The 13,226-nt window shown below is 31.6% G+C and overlaps 1 protein-coding gene across 5 annotated transcripts in view; it reads right to left on the bottom strand.

Moving 5' to 3' along the window:
• Positions 1–264: 264 nt before the first annotated feature.
• Positions 265–13,226, bottom strand: part of LOC130672883 (LIM domain only protein 3-like) — a 63,890-nt gene continuing 50,928 nt past the window's right edge. For all 5 annotated transcript variants that reach the window (XM_057477657.1, XM_057477655.1, XM_057477659.1 and 2 more), the window contains 4 exons: positions 8,922–9,033; positions 8,572–8,835; positions 1,877–2,126; positions 265–783 (listed from right to left, as the gene is read on the bottom strand). In XM_057477657.1, coding sequence (XP_057333640.1) covers positions 646–783; positions 1,877–2,126; positions 8,572–8,835; positions 8,922–9,013 — 744 coding nt within the window. In that variant the 5' untranslated portion in view covers positions 9,014–9,033 and the 3' untranslated portion in view covers positions 265–645. The remainder of the gene's footprint in view (positions 784–1,876; positions 2,127–8,571; positions 8,836–8,921; positions 9,034–13,226) is intronic.

Raw genomic sequence — 13,226 nt, 5'->3', positions numbered from 1 at the left:
AATCGTGTGTGCATATCAATCTGTCAGGTTCCGCACAGTAATCAGTGTGGAGCTGCACCACAATCGAGCATTTCTTTCCAGCACCGTACTGAATCGGTCGCAGAACAGTGACCAGTCGGGTTCCAATCTTTCCGTGTATATGAGTGATCGGGTACTGGGTCTCCTACCTTATCAGTAATTTATTATTTAAAAATTCTCAAGTCTATTTATCGTATACCCATTTATTTATATTTTTTAGTCTATTGCCATCCACATCTCAAATTAATTTTTGTCCCACTTAAATTACTCTATTTATTATTATTGTTATTAATATTTAATATTAAATTTATTATTTACATGTGCAAGTGCACTCAATCGAAAAAATATCTTACATAAGCTTCGATTTTACTTAAATATCATACATTATTTTATTTTATATCCTTATCACTGTCACTTTGTCCGATTAATCACAGATGCGAAAATTCTTCGCACATGAATTTTATTTTGTTTGTTTTTTTCAGCTTGGACGTTAGTTCTGATAGCTGTTAGTTTTTAAATTTACTTACTTAGTATTAAACTTAATTAGTTTATTAATTGTTTATTTATTTATTAAGTTGTTTAATAGCTATCAAGACACCGGAGCTTTTTCATAGGCGGGGCCTCGTCTCAGCTGGTCGGCGCGGGCATTGACATTGGCGGAGGTTTAACTGGCCCCAAACCTGGACCCGATAGCCCGTTATTGTTCATGTCACCGGGACCACGTGGCCCAGACATCCCATTCACTGGCGCACTTGATATTTGTCCCTGAAATTATTATTTTTTTTTTAAATTTCAAATTCTGGATACTGAGTAAAAGAAAAATTTAATTACATTTCATTTAATTCTTAATTATGTTCTCTGTCTAATTTCGGAGCAAATTTTTTCAGCTGAGTAATTTAATTTTACTGTTTTCTTTTTTAATTTAATCGAGATAAATTGTCTAATTAAATGAAGATTTATTTTTTTAAGTGAAAAATTTAAAAAATTAAATATTTTTTTAACAAAATAGTAGAGCCCAGGACATTAAAAAAAATTTTGAAAATTTTTTTAATAAAACCGGAAGTTTCAATTTTTTTTTAATGATAAGAAAAGTGCACCGGAAATGAGCTTGACAATTTTTTACGAAAATCAAAATGCAAACATTTAAATTAAAAAAATCTCAACAAATTATCATAAAATTTTGTATTATTTTTTTGATAATTAATAAAAAAAAAAAAAAATTTAAGAAATAAGAGGACAGTACGCAATAAAAAAGGATTCGTAAAAGTGTAAAAAAAGCGAGTGTTAAATTTTTAACACTTCCAAGAGTTAATTCAACACACTGTTAATATCTTGCTTGACCAGCTTTAATTAATTGATTTTTTAACACACGAAAATGTTATTTTTTTCGAAAGTAACACATTTTAAATGTTACTCTCAAATTAACACATAATATATCCCGTATATATTCGGACAAATCTGAATATATGCCGTATATGTGAGACATATATTCAATTTTGCCCGCATATATCCCGGATATATACTTTTTTCGTACAAGATGTCAAAAAAACTCTTGATCATCACGAAATAATTCTTGGAAAATTTTTACTTCTGACATATTCACGTGTAACTTTTTTTATCCTCACGACATATGTTAAAATGACATATAAATATAAGTATAAGCCGTTCATTTTACCCACGATATGTGTAGATTTTGACGAATCCTTTTTTACTGTGCAGGTAAATTTTTTGTAAAAAATAATGGAGTCAATTCAGTAAATTTATGGGTTTCAAAAATTTAAGTGGATTATTTTGTATAGGACGTCAGAGATTGAATTCTGAATGTAAACAAACAAAAAAAAAAAAAAATTAAACTTACATTGACATGATTGTGTTGAATTGATTGTCCAAGCGTCTGTGGCGGATGTCCTTGATGAATCTGATTGTGACCCGGATGCAGATTCTGCGTAGCTCCCGGAGGCGTTGGTGTCGGCGGTAACTGTCTCTTCAAGTGTGTCAATGACACTGGGGGATGTAGGGCCATGTTCGCGAAGACTAATCTCTCCTCGTAGTCGTACTCGCACAGAATTTTGTTCTCGCACAGGTAAAACCTGTCCCCCACACAAAAGCTAAAACAAAAACAAATAAATTTCACAAATTATTTTATACTTTGACAATTCAAATTAACAGGGAATTTAATTTTACAAATAATTACTTGATACAAATTCAAAATATTCATTATTTTCTTGAGTCGTAATTTAAAATTTACAGGAAAATCAAAATTTCAAAGTAAAATAATAAAAAAAAATTTTTTAAAAAGCGCGGGAATTTTAAATTATTCAAAAATAATAAATAAAAATCTCAGGTACGATTTTGTCTGGCCTTCAATTTTAATAAGAGGGTGACTATTAAAATATAAATATTAACAAATATACAAACGAATAATAAAGTGTAACAAGATGAGGGTACTTGACATTATTGACAAAAGTACTGATAATTACTGGCATCAGGATAAAAACGGCAATTAAAAATACAAAGAGGGTCAAGTATTATTTTAGTTTGTCAAGAGTTTTAGCTCGTTGGCATCGATAAGAATCCTCAAGGCGTTATTTGAATTGGTAATGAATTAGATAATAGTCTAACTACGCTCGACAATTTCATTTCACTTTAATTACCAAACCCATTAATTATTTTTTTTATCTGTCAAAAATAAACAGAAGATAAACAAAATAATAAAAATAAAATCACTAGATCTTCTAATTAATTAAATTAACAATACATGTATTGTGCGTAAAATAATGAATTTGTCGGTAGGATATTACTGATATTAAACTAAAGTTAATTGTATACTAGGATTAAGTTTAGTTAAAAGAGAAGCATCAGCATGTCGAGCAAACAATTATCGCAATTGCGTTTCCAGGCTTTCAGAGAGAGTGACGGAGTGAAAAAGAGGATAGAAGATTCAGAGGATGGGGTAGGGATGGGGTGGGAATGGGGGTGGAAGTGAGAGTGAGTGGAAAAGAGGGAGAGGGAATAGGAGAGGAAGTAAAAGCAGAAGGAAGAGTAGAATAATGTATATAGAGTCTCTCTAAACGGGACGAGCTTTGATCCAGCCGGAAATGCGACTGGGCTGGCATCAACCAGATATTCATAATCGCATGGCAAATAGAATTATCGCATTGCACGTACGCTACTCATTCCGCATTTGCGCTTACTCCGGGCTATTATTATATGATTCAACGTAATTCTCTTACTCACTCACTCACTCACGCGTTCGCTGATACGCGAGCTTATATTTGTCTCTGCCGACGAATGAATAAATATGAATCCTTTATATTTAACGTAACTCTGCTCAACTGTGATTGTATGATGATGCTAATTTATTTTATTTCATTTATTATTATTATTATTTATTTTATTTGTTTTAAGCTGCTTTTTATAAATTTATATTCTGGGTATTATTATTTTATTCACGGAAATAATTATTTTTTAATTAAACGGAATTGTTTGATGTGATATAATTATTTTTTTAAAATTATAATTTAACTCAAATGTACTTTTGTTTGCGTGTTACTTTATATACAAGGTTTTTTAATTTAATTACTGTTAATTTAAATTTGAATTTCGCGGGTACGGCTGCTTGCTGGCAGATGGCGGGAGAGCGGCAATTTCTCGCAGGCATTCACTAGTGATGTTTATGGATATAAAAGCTTATGAATAAATGGCAGAGGAGTCACATAATCTAGGGAGAATTTTTTTTTAATTTTTTAAAAAGTCGGTTTTGTAAATTATTGTAAAAAAATTTTTTGTTTATCATGAGTGAGATAAAAATGTAATTTTTGGATTTGATTTAAATAAATAAAATATTATGATTATTTTTTTCGAACTTCAAACCAAAGTTGGGGCAGAATGAGTCATCATTCATTAAATTAATAAATTCTAAGTTACGGTTTTTCGAAAAGAATGGGGTAATTTTATCAAATATTAAAATTTTTAGCAAATTTTCTTCTGAAATTTCGAATTTTTCAAATTTTTTTAAATAAAGAAATTTTGTAAAATAAAAAAAAGTAAAAAATTGTTCAAGAAATTTATTTTTAATGTCAAAGTTCGCTGGCTTATAAAAAGAAATTTATAAAAATTATTTTAGTAGAATTAATGGAGTTTTATTGGATAAATAATAAATTATATGACTTGTAGAAATAATAATAAAAAAAGAACATTAATATAGTTGACAGGATGAAAGGTGTCTATATAATAACGTAAAGTACTGCACTAGATGTCTGGATGTCTTGGGGATATTGGAGATGCAATATAGGAGAGTACTAGCAGCATATCAGACAACCAGGTTTACCAGTAGTAAAACGTTCCTAATGGGGTCGCACATTGGCACTCGAGGATTTCGATTATTTATTCATCAAGTCCTACTCGACAACTCCATCCGTCCTGTCCGCGCGTCGTTTGGTGACCGCGGAAATTCTCTGTCTCTCTCATTCCCTCGGTTGTTTCTGAGTGTAATGCGGGGGACCCTCGTTAAAGATTCAGCTGAGTTATCTGAGTGAGGCCAGATTGAAATTTTCCATGCAGAGACTCGTCGAGTGTCTCTGCACTCTACCCAGACTCTACTACTACCAGAGATACCCAACACTCAGAGGATCCGAGAGAGAAAAAATACTACAGGATGTCAGAATAAAGAGAGAAAGCCAAAGATTACTTTTATACTATTTCCTGTACTGGACTGATATTAATATTTTAATAGACAGACTGTCACAGTGTCTTTGTATAAACTTTTATTTCATTTATTTACTGCCTTCTATATCTGCTTAAAAATATTTTTATTATTTATTTAATAATTATAATTATTTCCGGTCATTTTTTTTTATTTTATGTTTTTTTGTTTAAAAAAATATAACATTTGCATATATATTTAATATCTGAGTAAAAAACCTCATATATTTTCCGCGAAAAAAATTTGTATTTAATTTCAATTGACTGTAGACTTTTCAAAAAATATTTGCCGCCTTACTTTTTAAAATTTGAAAAATTTCCCGCCTCAATGAAAGCAGAAATTTAAATATATTTTCCGCGAAAAAAATTTGTATTTAATTTAAATTGACTGTAGACCTTTCAAAAAATATTTGCCGCCTTACTTTTTAAAATTTGAAAAATTTCCCGCCTCAATGAAAGCAGAAATTTAAATATATTTTCCGCGAAAAAAATTTGTATTTAATTTCAATTGACTGTAGATTTTTCAAAAAATATTTGCCGCCTTACTTTTTAAAATTTGAAAAATTTCCCGCCTAAATGAAAGCAGAAATTTAAATATATTTTCCGCGAAAAAAATTTGTATTTAATTTAAATAAACTGTAGACCTTTCAAAAAATATTTGCCGCCTAACTTTTTAAAATTTGAAAAATTTCCCGCCTAAATGAAAGCAGAAATTTAAAAAATCTTAAAAATGACTAAAAAAGTCGAGCATAGAGAAAATATTCTTATTAAGTCCCGACTGGAATTGAAAGCGATTTAACGAGTATAGAGAATGGAAGCAAAGAAAAGAATTGAGATTGTAGGGTTACTATTTAATTGGAGTGCCCGTTAAATTAGACCGGACGTCTTTTTAGAAGAGTCCCCGCGAAGAGCTAATTGGATCGGTAAATCATCCGGTAACCAGACTGCCAGGGGATCCACCCGAGAAGAGGATGAGCATGAGGATGAGGACGAGGACGAGGATGGAGTGACTGAGGGGCGGCGAGGCTATTGGGAGACGGTGGCAAGAGGAGGCAATCCCTTTATTCCGTGTTATTACAGTCTAAAGTTACCCCCGTGTAATTGTTGCTGTTTAATTGCAAGTTCCAAGTCGCCTACGTTCCTCTATTCTGCTCCTCTTCAGTCCCCGTCCTCATTCAAAACTAAACTCAACCCTTCCGCGATCCCCACCGAGCTTTCTCTTCACTGCCCTCGTTGCTCCCTGGCACCTCTACACGTCTCTCTAGCCTGGCCCTTCAATCTGCACGAAATCCTGGCATAATTGCAGCTTCAAGTTCCCGTGTCTGTCCACTCTCTCAGATACAAACTCATTTTTTAACGACTTACTTTTTTTTTAAGTTAAAAAAAAAAATAAGAATTCTTTTCTTCGTAATTAATTAACACTTCACTTGGATTAATTAAATAAAATTTAATTATTTACTATTTCTTAATTAAAATTTTTTTTCTTAAGCAAAAAAGTTTTTTTTTGTCATTCAGAAATTTAATTAACGAACAGATGATGAAATTTAAAATAGAAAATTCGAAATTTTGAAATAAAAAAAATTAGGTATTGGAAATTTTATTTTTCCTTTTTCACTCGATTGGACAATCGATTTGTTAGAGTCCAAGTGAGTGATTGTCACGAGTCTATTGTAAATGTATATAAAAGACAAAAAATATAAACAAGAGAAGAAAAAGGTTGAGGTTGAGGTTGAGGTTAAGGCTGAGTCAGAGATAGAGAAGAAGAGTGGAAGATAAAAATAGACGGCTAGGTGGTGGTAAAAAAGCGGAAGATAACGATATATGTCGTGGTTATGAAAAGATGAGGAGAAAATAACAGAAAACTGTCGATGTAAACAATACGCGGGTGTAAAAAACATCAAATTGATCTGCTTTAGTACTCAAGTATTTATTTCTATATATTTTTATTATTTCGTATATATGTACTTGCACGCATTTGTCGTTATGTCATATGAGTTGATATTTTTACAAAAACTCTGACGTTTTATTTTTTTTCATTCTTCAAATTTTGCCTTTTTTTTTACGAATAAAAATAAAAACAAATTTTAATTTTTTAATTTATCAGCTAAAAATTCTAATTTAAAAAAAAAAATTTTTTTTTATCTCGATCCGACAATTTCAACGAAAACTAAAAAAAATTTAATTTAAATTTAACAAAAAAATGTATGAATTTTTTTAATAAAAAAAACTGTTGAAAATCGACGAAAAAAAAATTTATTGTTTAATCTAAGCGTTTTTTAAAATTAACACATTTATTACAGAAAATAACTTTGCAATTGCAGAGAATTACCTGAGGGAAATCAAATGGATACGTAGTACACTATCTATGAAGTGAAATAACAATATATACACATGAAACGTGACTTTTGCATACATAAAATACGAGATTGACAACAGCGAGGAATATAAAAATAATAATAATAATAAACAATAACAATAAAACTCAAAAAGAGTAAATATATAAATAAGTATTAGAGTTTAGGTTCCCACTGTAAGGAATTTTCGCGAGAGAAAAAAGCAATCGGATATAAAAATGTCAAGCGTAGAATAATTATACGTAATATAACTGATAGTAGATATTGAGAAGAATAGAGAATAAGTGTGAGCTGATGAGAAAGCCCACACTTTTGTGGATGGATGGTATTAAAAAAAAAATGAAGCGAGAGGGATGATTTCCCAATTGGCTTGTAAACCAACCCCTGGAGTAGTGGACTCTGTCTCGTCCTGAACGTTCCTGTCTCATTGTGTATATATACAGATATATTTGTCTACTGGTGTCGGTATTGTTACATAGAGACTATACTGCCGTCACATACTTATATATAACTTTACTGTAGATGTAGATGTAGATGTGATGTCATGTATAGAGAAAGCGAGTGAGTGAGAGAGCAAAGGCCAGGACTAAACAAGGAAATAGTCATGAGTATATGGATGGGAAATAAAAGAGTAAAGGGTATAGGGAATAGGGAGTAGGGAGTATGGAGTCGAGTCAAAGAAAAGCTTGGAGAAAATAAAAATAAAAAGTAAAAGATCGAAAGCACGTTCTAGACATCTTGTTTATTGATGCCTTATTGCTTTTGTCTCTGTAAGACGTAAGGTAATCCAAGGACCCTACTTGAAAATGAATTGGATCTTCGAGGATCTATCAAATCGATATCACTCTTGAGACGGACCATCTGTTTGTGTCTTTATCGTATATTTTAATCATGTAATAATTAAATTTTTTTTCTGTTAAAATTTATTTTGGTGACACGACCGATGAACCAAAGACAACTGATCCCCGACAATTGATCCTTGCGACGATTGATCCGACGATAAAATATACTCACACACATATAAATGTGAAAAATTTGTGTGTGAGTATATTTTTTATGTTACACGCACACAAAATTAGTGAAAAAAGGGCGTAATTTTTCACATTTATATGTGTGTGAGTATATTTTATCGGTGGATCAATTATCGCAAGGATCAATCGTCTTTGGATCAACGGTCAGGTAACCTTCATTTTATTTTGAAATTTTAAAAGGGTGAGAAAAATGGGCCATTTGAGAAAAAGGTCAAAAATTATTTTTGAAATATGAGTAAACTAGACATTAAAAAAAAATTATCAAGTTATGAGTGCGAAAAAATTTGAAAAAAATTATTTTTTATCTGAAATTTGAAAATTTCAGGTGACCCGATTGCCCTGTGTATTTATTTTGCTTTTGCGAACAATTGATATAAAAAATTGTCAAGGATCTATTCTGTCTGTTTCCTGTAGGTGTCAAATAAATATATTTAGTGTAAGACAAAAAGTTTAAAAAAACTTACCGATGATTACACTGCTGACAAGCAAAGCACTCCAAGTGGTAAACGTTTGCCCGAGCTCTCATTACCATCTCGAATGCTGGTATTACTTTAGAACAAGCCGAACAGTAGCCTGTGTTGCCAAATAGCCTCAGGTAATCTCTTTTGCAGAGTATTAAATTCGCTTTTGTGTATAATGTTGATCCTACTTCGCCTAATCGACAGTCACAGCATCCGCACTTCAGGCAATCCTCGTGCCAAAATAAGTCTAAGGCTTTTAGGAGAAACCTTTATTACAAAATATTAATTGTTTATTATCAATCAAAATTTTCAAATAAATGTCTATTAATATAAATATATATAAAAAAATATACCTTTCTGTTATGGTTTTGCCGCATCCAGCGCATATCTCCTGCTGCGCTGAACCGTTTTTATTCGTTTCCGATTTACTCACGTCCATCGTCATGATTGAAGTTACTCCGCCGTCTATAACATATTAAACAAAATTTTTTCACTTATAATACAAATTACTTATCAATATTTTAAAATCAGCTGCGGAAAGTTTATTCAAATTTTTAATTTCCCGCCAAAAGATTGAAAATTTTCAAAAAGAAGGCGTTATTTTTTTTTTTTTCCAGTCTTCATAAAATTTCAGTCGCTCAGAACTTATTCTACATTCATTTACATATAAATTACTGCACTTGTTAAATTTTATTGCATATTTTTTTTTGAATTTTTTGGAGGCTACTCCATTTTGTCGAAAAATTTCTCGCGGTTTCCACAAACAAAAAATGGCTAAAGTGGTAACTTTAGAATTACGTGTACAAAAAAAAAAAAATAATTACTTTAAAAAAGTATATAACATATATAAATATATATAACATATGTATGTGTAAGTATACTGGGGCAAAGTGAATAAAGAAAAGCATGAAAATAAAAATAAAATATAAAGAATATTGAGAGTTGTTTTGAAGTTTAGTTATATTGAAAGTATATATATATATTTATTTATTTATATATCTATATATATGTATACAGAGGATACGTAGGATTTGTTGTACTGGCGCCATTCGTTGCGGACATGACCAACCCACAAACTCTCTTTACTCTCTTTTACTCTCTCGTTACATTAGTTATTCGTAGAGTGTATATATAAATATATATGTACATATACGTGGGTAAAGAGAGAAAGAGAGGGAATAAGCAGCGGGCTCACTATTACGTTGGCAGTACAGTGAAATCCTGTTGGACCGGATGGAAACGGAAGTGACGCATTTACTTGGAAGCTCGTAGAACTTTCACGATTTGTAAAGGGCTTTGTATACTCGGGAAATATATGTACATTCACGTTTACGATATATATAAAAGAAAAACCGACTGTTATAAATTATCGACACTCGTACCGCTCGATTTAACTTCTAAGGCTTCTTCTGTATAAAAATCTACAAAAGTATATTTCAATCACCAGAAAAGTCTTTCAAGATAAAAAAATTCACTGGGCAAATTGTTTTTGTTGCAACAAATTTATCTAACAAATTTAATTAATGGGATTTTACTTTAATTGGATTTTGAGAAGCCAAAAAAATTTTTTTTATTCCAATGCTTTTGTGAATAATTTTATGAATAGTTGACGGCAGGTAAAAGTGATGTATAAAAAATTTCAGTAAATGTATTTTCGTTCAATTAAATTTTCAAGTAATTAGGAAAAGAAATTAATTTATTTTAGTAATTAGAGCCCGTAAGTCATTAAATTATACGTAAAATGACCTATAATTAAATGATTTTTTTTTAAGGGACTAAATATTTTTTGAATCTTTTAATTATTTACTTTCATTAAAATTATCCAATCAAGAAGTTTTTAATTAGTGGAGTCTGGAAAAAATATTGAGTTAAGAAGAAAAATAAAAATATGTTCTTAGTAGGGATAAGATTTTTGCCTTATTTTTGAAATGAGTAGTTCAAATTTTTGATATTACGGCGAAAATATTGGTTTTATTAAAAAGTTTTCGAACAAAAGTTGTAGGAAATTTAATTTTATTAAAAAAATGTTTCCTATGATTTTCTTATACGATAAATATTTCCACCGTAATTCAAAAATTAAGATTCATAATGAATGATTCAAAATTTGATTAATCATGAAAATCTTAATTTTGAAATTACGGCTTTCTTATTAGTCCTAAGAAAAAATTATAAGAGACATTTGTTTTAGAAAATTAAATTGCCTACAACTTTTGTTTGAAAAGTTTTTTAATAAGACCAATATTTTCTCCGTAATATAAAAAATTTCACACCACTGAGTATTAATGATTTTCAAATTAACGCAAAAATCCTGGCTCTAGTTATTAGTAAAGCTCGAATTATTAACATTGTAACAAGTAACATAAATATTTCAAGCTGTAGTGATAGAACGTCAGGTGCAGAAGTTAAGGAAGACGTTAACAAGGGTTTTGGAGTTGAGTACGTTCCAGAAAACAAATAGGTGTGACGTTGGATATGAGTTTACCACCGCGGACAAGAGAGTAAGCAACGCAGATCGGGGCTGAGGGCCGAGGGCTGAGAGTTGGTTGCTGGAGGCTGAGGCTGGATGATACAGCACATGAATCCCGAGCTCGGTTGTTGTGTAGCGGAAGTGAGACAACTGGGATATGCTGGTGAGAGGGAAATTATTATGAGGATGGGGAACGACGCCAAGGAGGGGTAGAGCTTAATTAATTAGCCGGATACTTTGAGTAACAATCCATTATTACATACAAACATCTCACCCCTCTGGAGTCCGTGTTGCAGCCAGCTTTATGCTGCTAATTGGCCTTCTCTGTGCTGAGAGACCCGTGCGAGTTATAAACGCCAGCAACCCCCGCATTCCCTCTCTATCACCCTCTCGCCCACTTACCACCCCCATACATGTTTCCCAACATCTTTCTCTCCCACGTTCTCGTGGCTTCTCTATACATTCACCTGCTCCACCCCTTCCCCTTTCCTTTTTTCCACTCAACTCCTCAATTTTTATACTTTTATTTAAAAAAAAAAAAACTTGCGGTTTTTAAGTAAAAAAAATTAGTAATTCATTTATGAGGTGGGGCACGATGGGACGTTGGAACAAAAATTATTTTTCTAGGGTAAGATAAATTTTTTGGGAGTCCCATCTTACCCTAGAGCTTGGTTATTATTAAATTAGGTTCAATTAATAATAGAAAAAAAAATGTTTTTGAAATAATAATGAAAGAATTTAAAAAGTATTTTAAAAGATATCGGCTCGCGTGTCACGCGATATTGGATATCTTCTCGAGTCGGTCAATAGAGCACGGATTTATATTATTTTTGTTGAAGATAAAAAAGGAATAAAATTGAAAAAGAAAAGAGATTACGTGGAGAATGCTCTATCAGTGATACGGGACAGGAGACGTCCGTCTCAGTTTATGTCATTCGAGTTGGAGCTAGAATTGGAGTTTCATATATATATATATATATGTTACATTTGCTCGAGCTGTACGGTGTAAGAAAGACTGAGAAAGAGTCAGAGGACAAGGGGTTTAATAAAAATGTCAAATATAAAGTAGCCAGCGGCAACGGACATTTTGGAAATAAATTAATGCTAAAGAATATACGAGAATGTAATATAAATTTTTATCAATATTACTGTTAAATAAATTATGGGGCTGGTTTTTTAAATTTTTTATCACGCTCTTAATTAAGTATATACAAAAATTTGTTTTTTTATTTATATTTTGGAAAAAAAAGTCTTGAGCTAGAAGCGTAAAAAATTACTGACTAAATTTTTTTTTACAGTGGCCATTTTACCCCCTTTTAACCTCTTTCTTGTATATGTTGTCAGCATTTTTCTAAAAAAATTTTATTTTAATATAACGCCTGCATTTCTATCGAATTTCGCTTAAAAGTCAGAGTGGCCCCGATCGCGAAAGGTCAGCGGTTCGATTCCATCTCATGTACTTTTAAACTTTCAAAAATATAATTAGATTTTTTAAACGTCAAGACCTCTTTCTAACACCAATAAATGGGTGATTATTATTTAAAATTTATAAATTTCAATTTTGCATGTAAACTAAATATTTAAAAAATTTTAATTTCTATCGTAATAAATCAGGATAAAAAAAAGCGAAAGGAAAAAAAATTGTTTGAAGATACAAGGGTACTGTAGGACTTAATAATGATTCAAAGCTGAAGATCGTGTGTCATTATACGTACTATAGTACAAGAGGAGTGGCTGCTAATTAGTCATTAGCGGAGGAAAAAAGACACCTTTGGTTGTGTGTGGACGAGAAGCAAGCAGGGCGAGGTGGGACGGGACGGGCGTATGTTTGGAGTTATACTCACTAGGTACTAGCTACTGCTGCAGTAACCAGTACCCCGAGTGCCAGCAGAAGAGAGTACATACGTCGACAGGAGCTATACAGAGTAGAGTACGCGGGAACGTCAAACTTGTGTAAACAGGCTGTAGAGCAAACCCGTGCTTCTAATTGGACGCCACGACATAAGTTTAACTAATTGAGACCAGCCACTACTGTTATACCACCTGCACTTTCTCTCTTTCCCTCCACGCGATTTAGACCCTTAAATTTTTTCAACGCACTGTATCGTCAAAGAAATCTAATGCTAATTAATCTCTTTTCCTTTTTTTTTTCTGTAAATAATTAATTTATTTTATTCGTGAAAAAAACTAA

This window comes from Microplitis mediator, chromosome 8 (genome assembly GCF_029852145.1).
Source record: "Microplitis mediator isolate UGA2020A chromosome 8, iyMicMedi2.1, whole genome shotgun sequence".
In the NCBI taxonomy this organism is placed as follows: Eukaryota; Metazoa; Arthropoda; class Insecta; order Hymenoptera; family Braconidae; genus Microplitis; species Microplitis mediator.
Note: the sequence above shows the minus strand (reverse complement) of the source record. Positions and strands in the feature narration are given on the sequence as shown.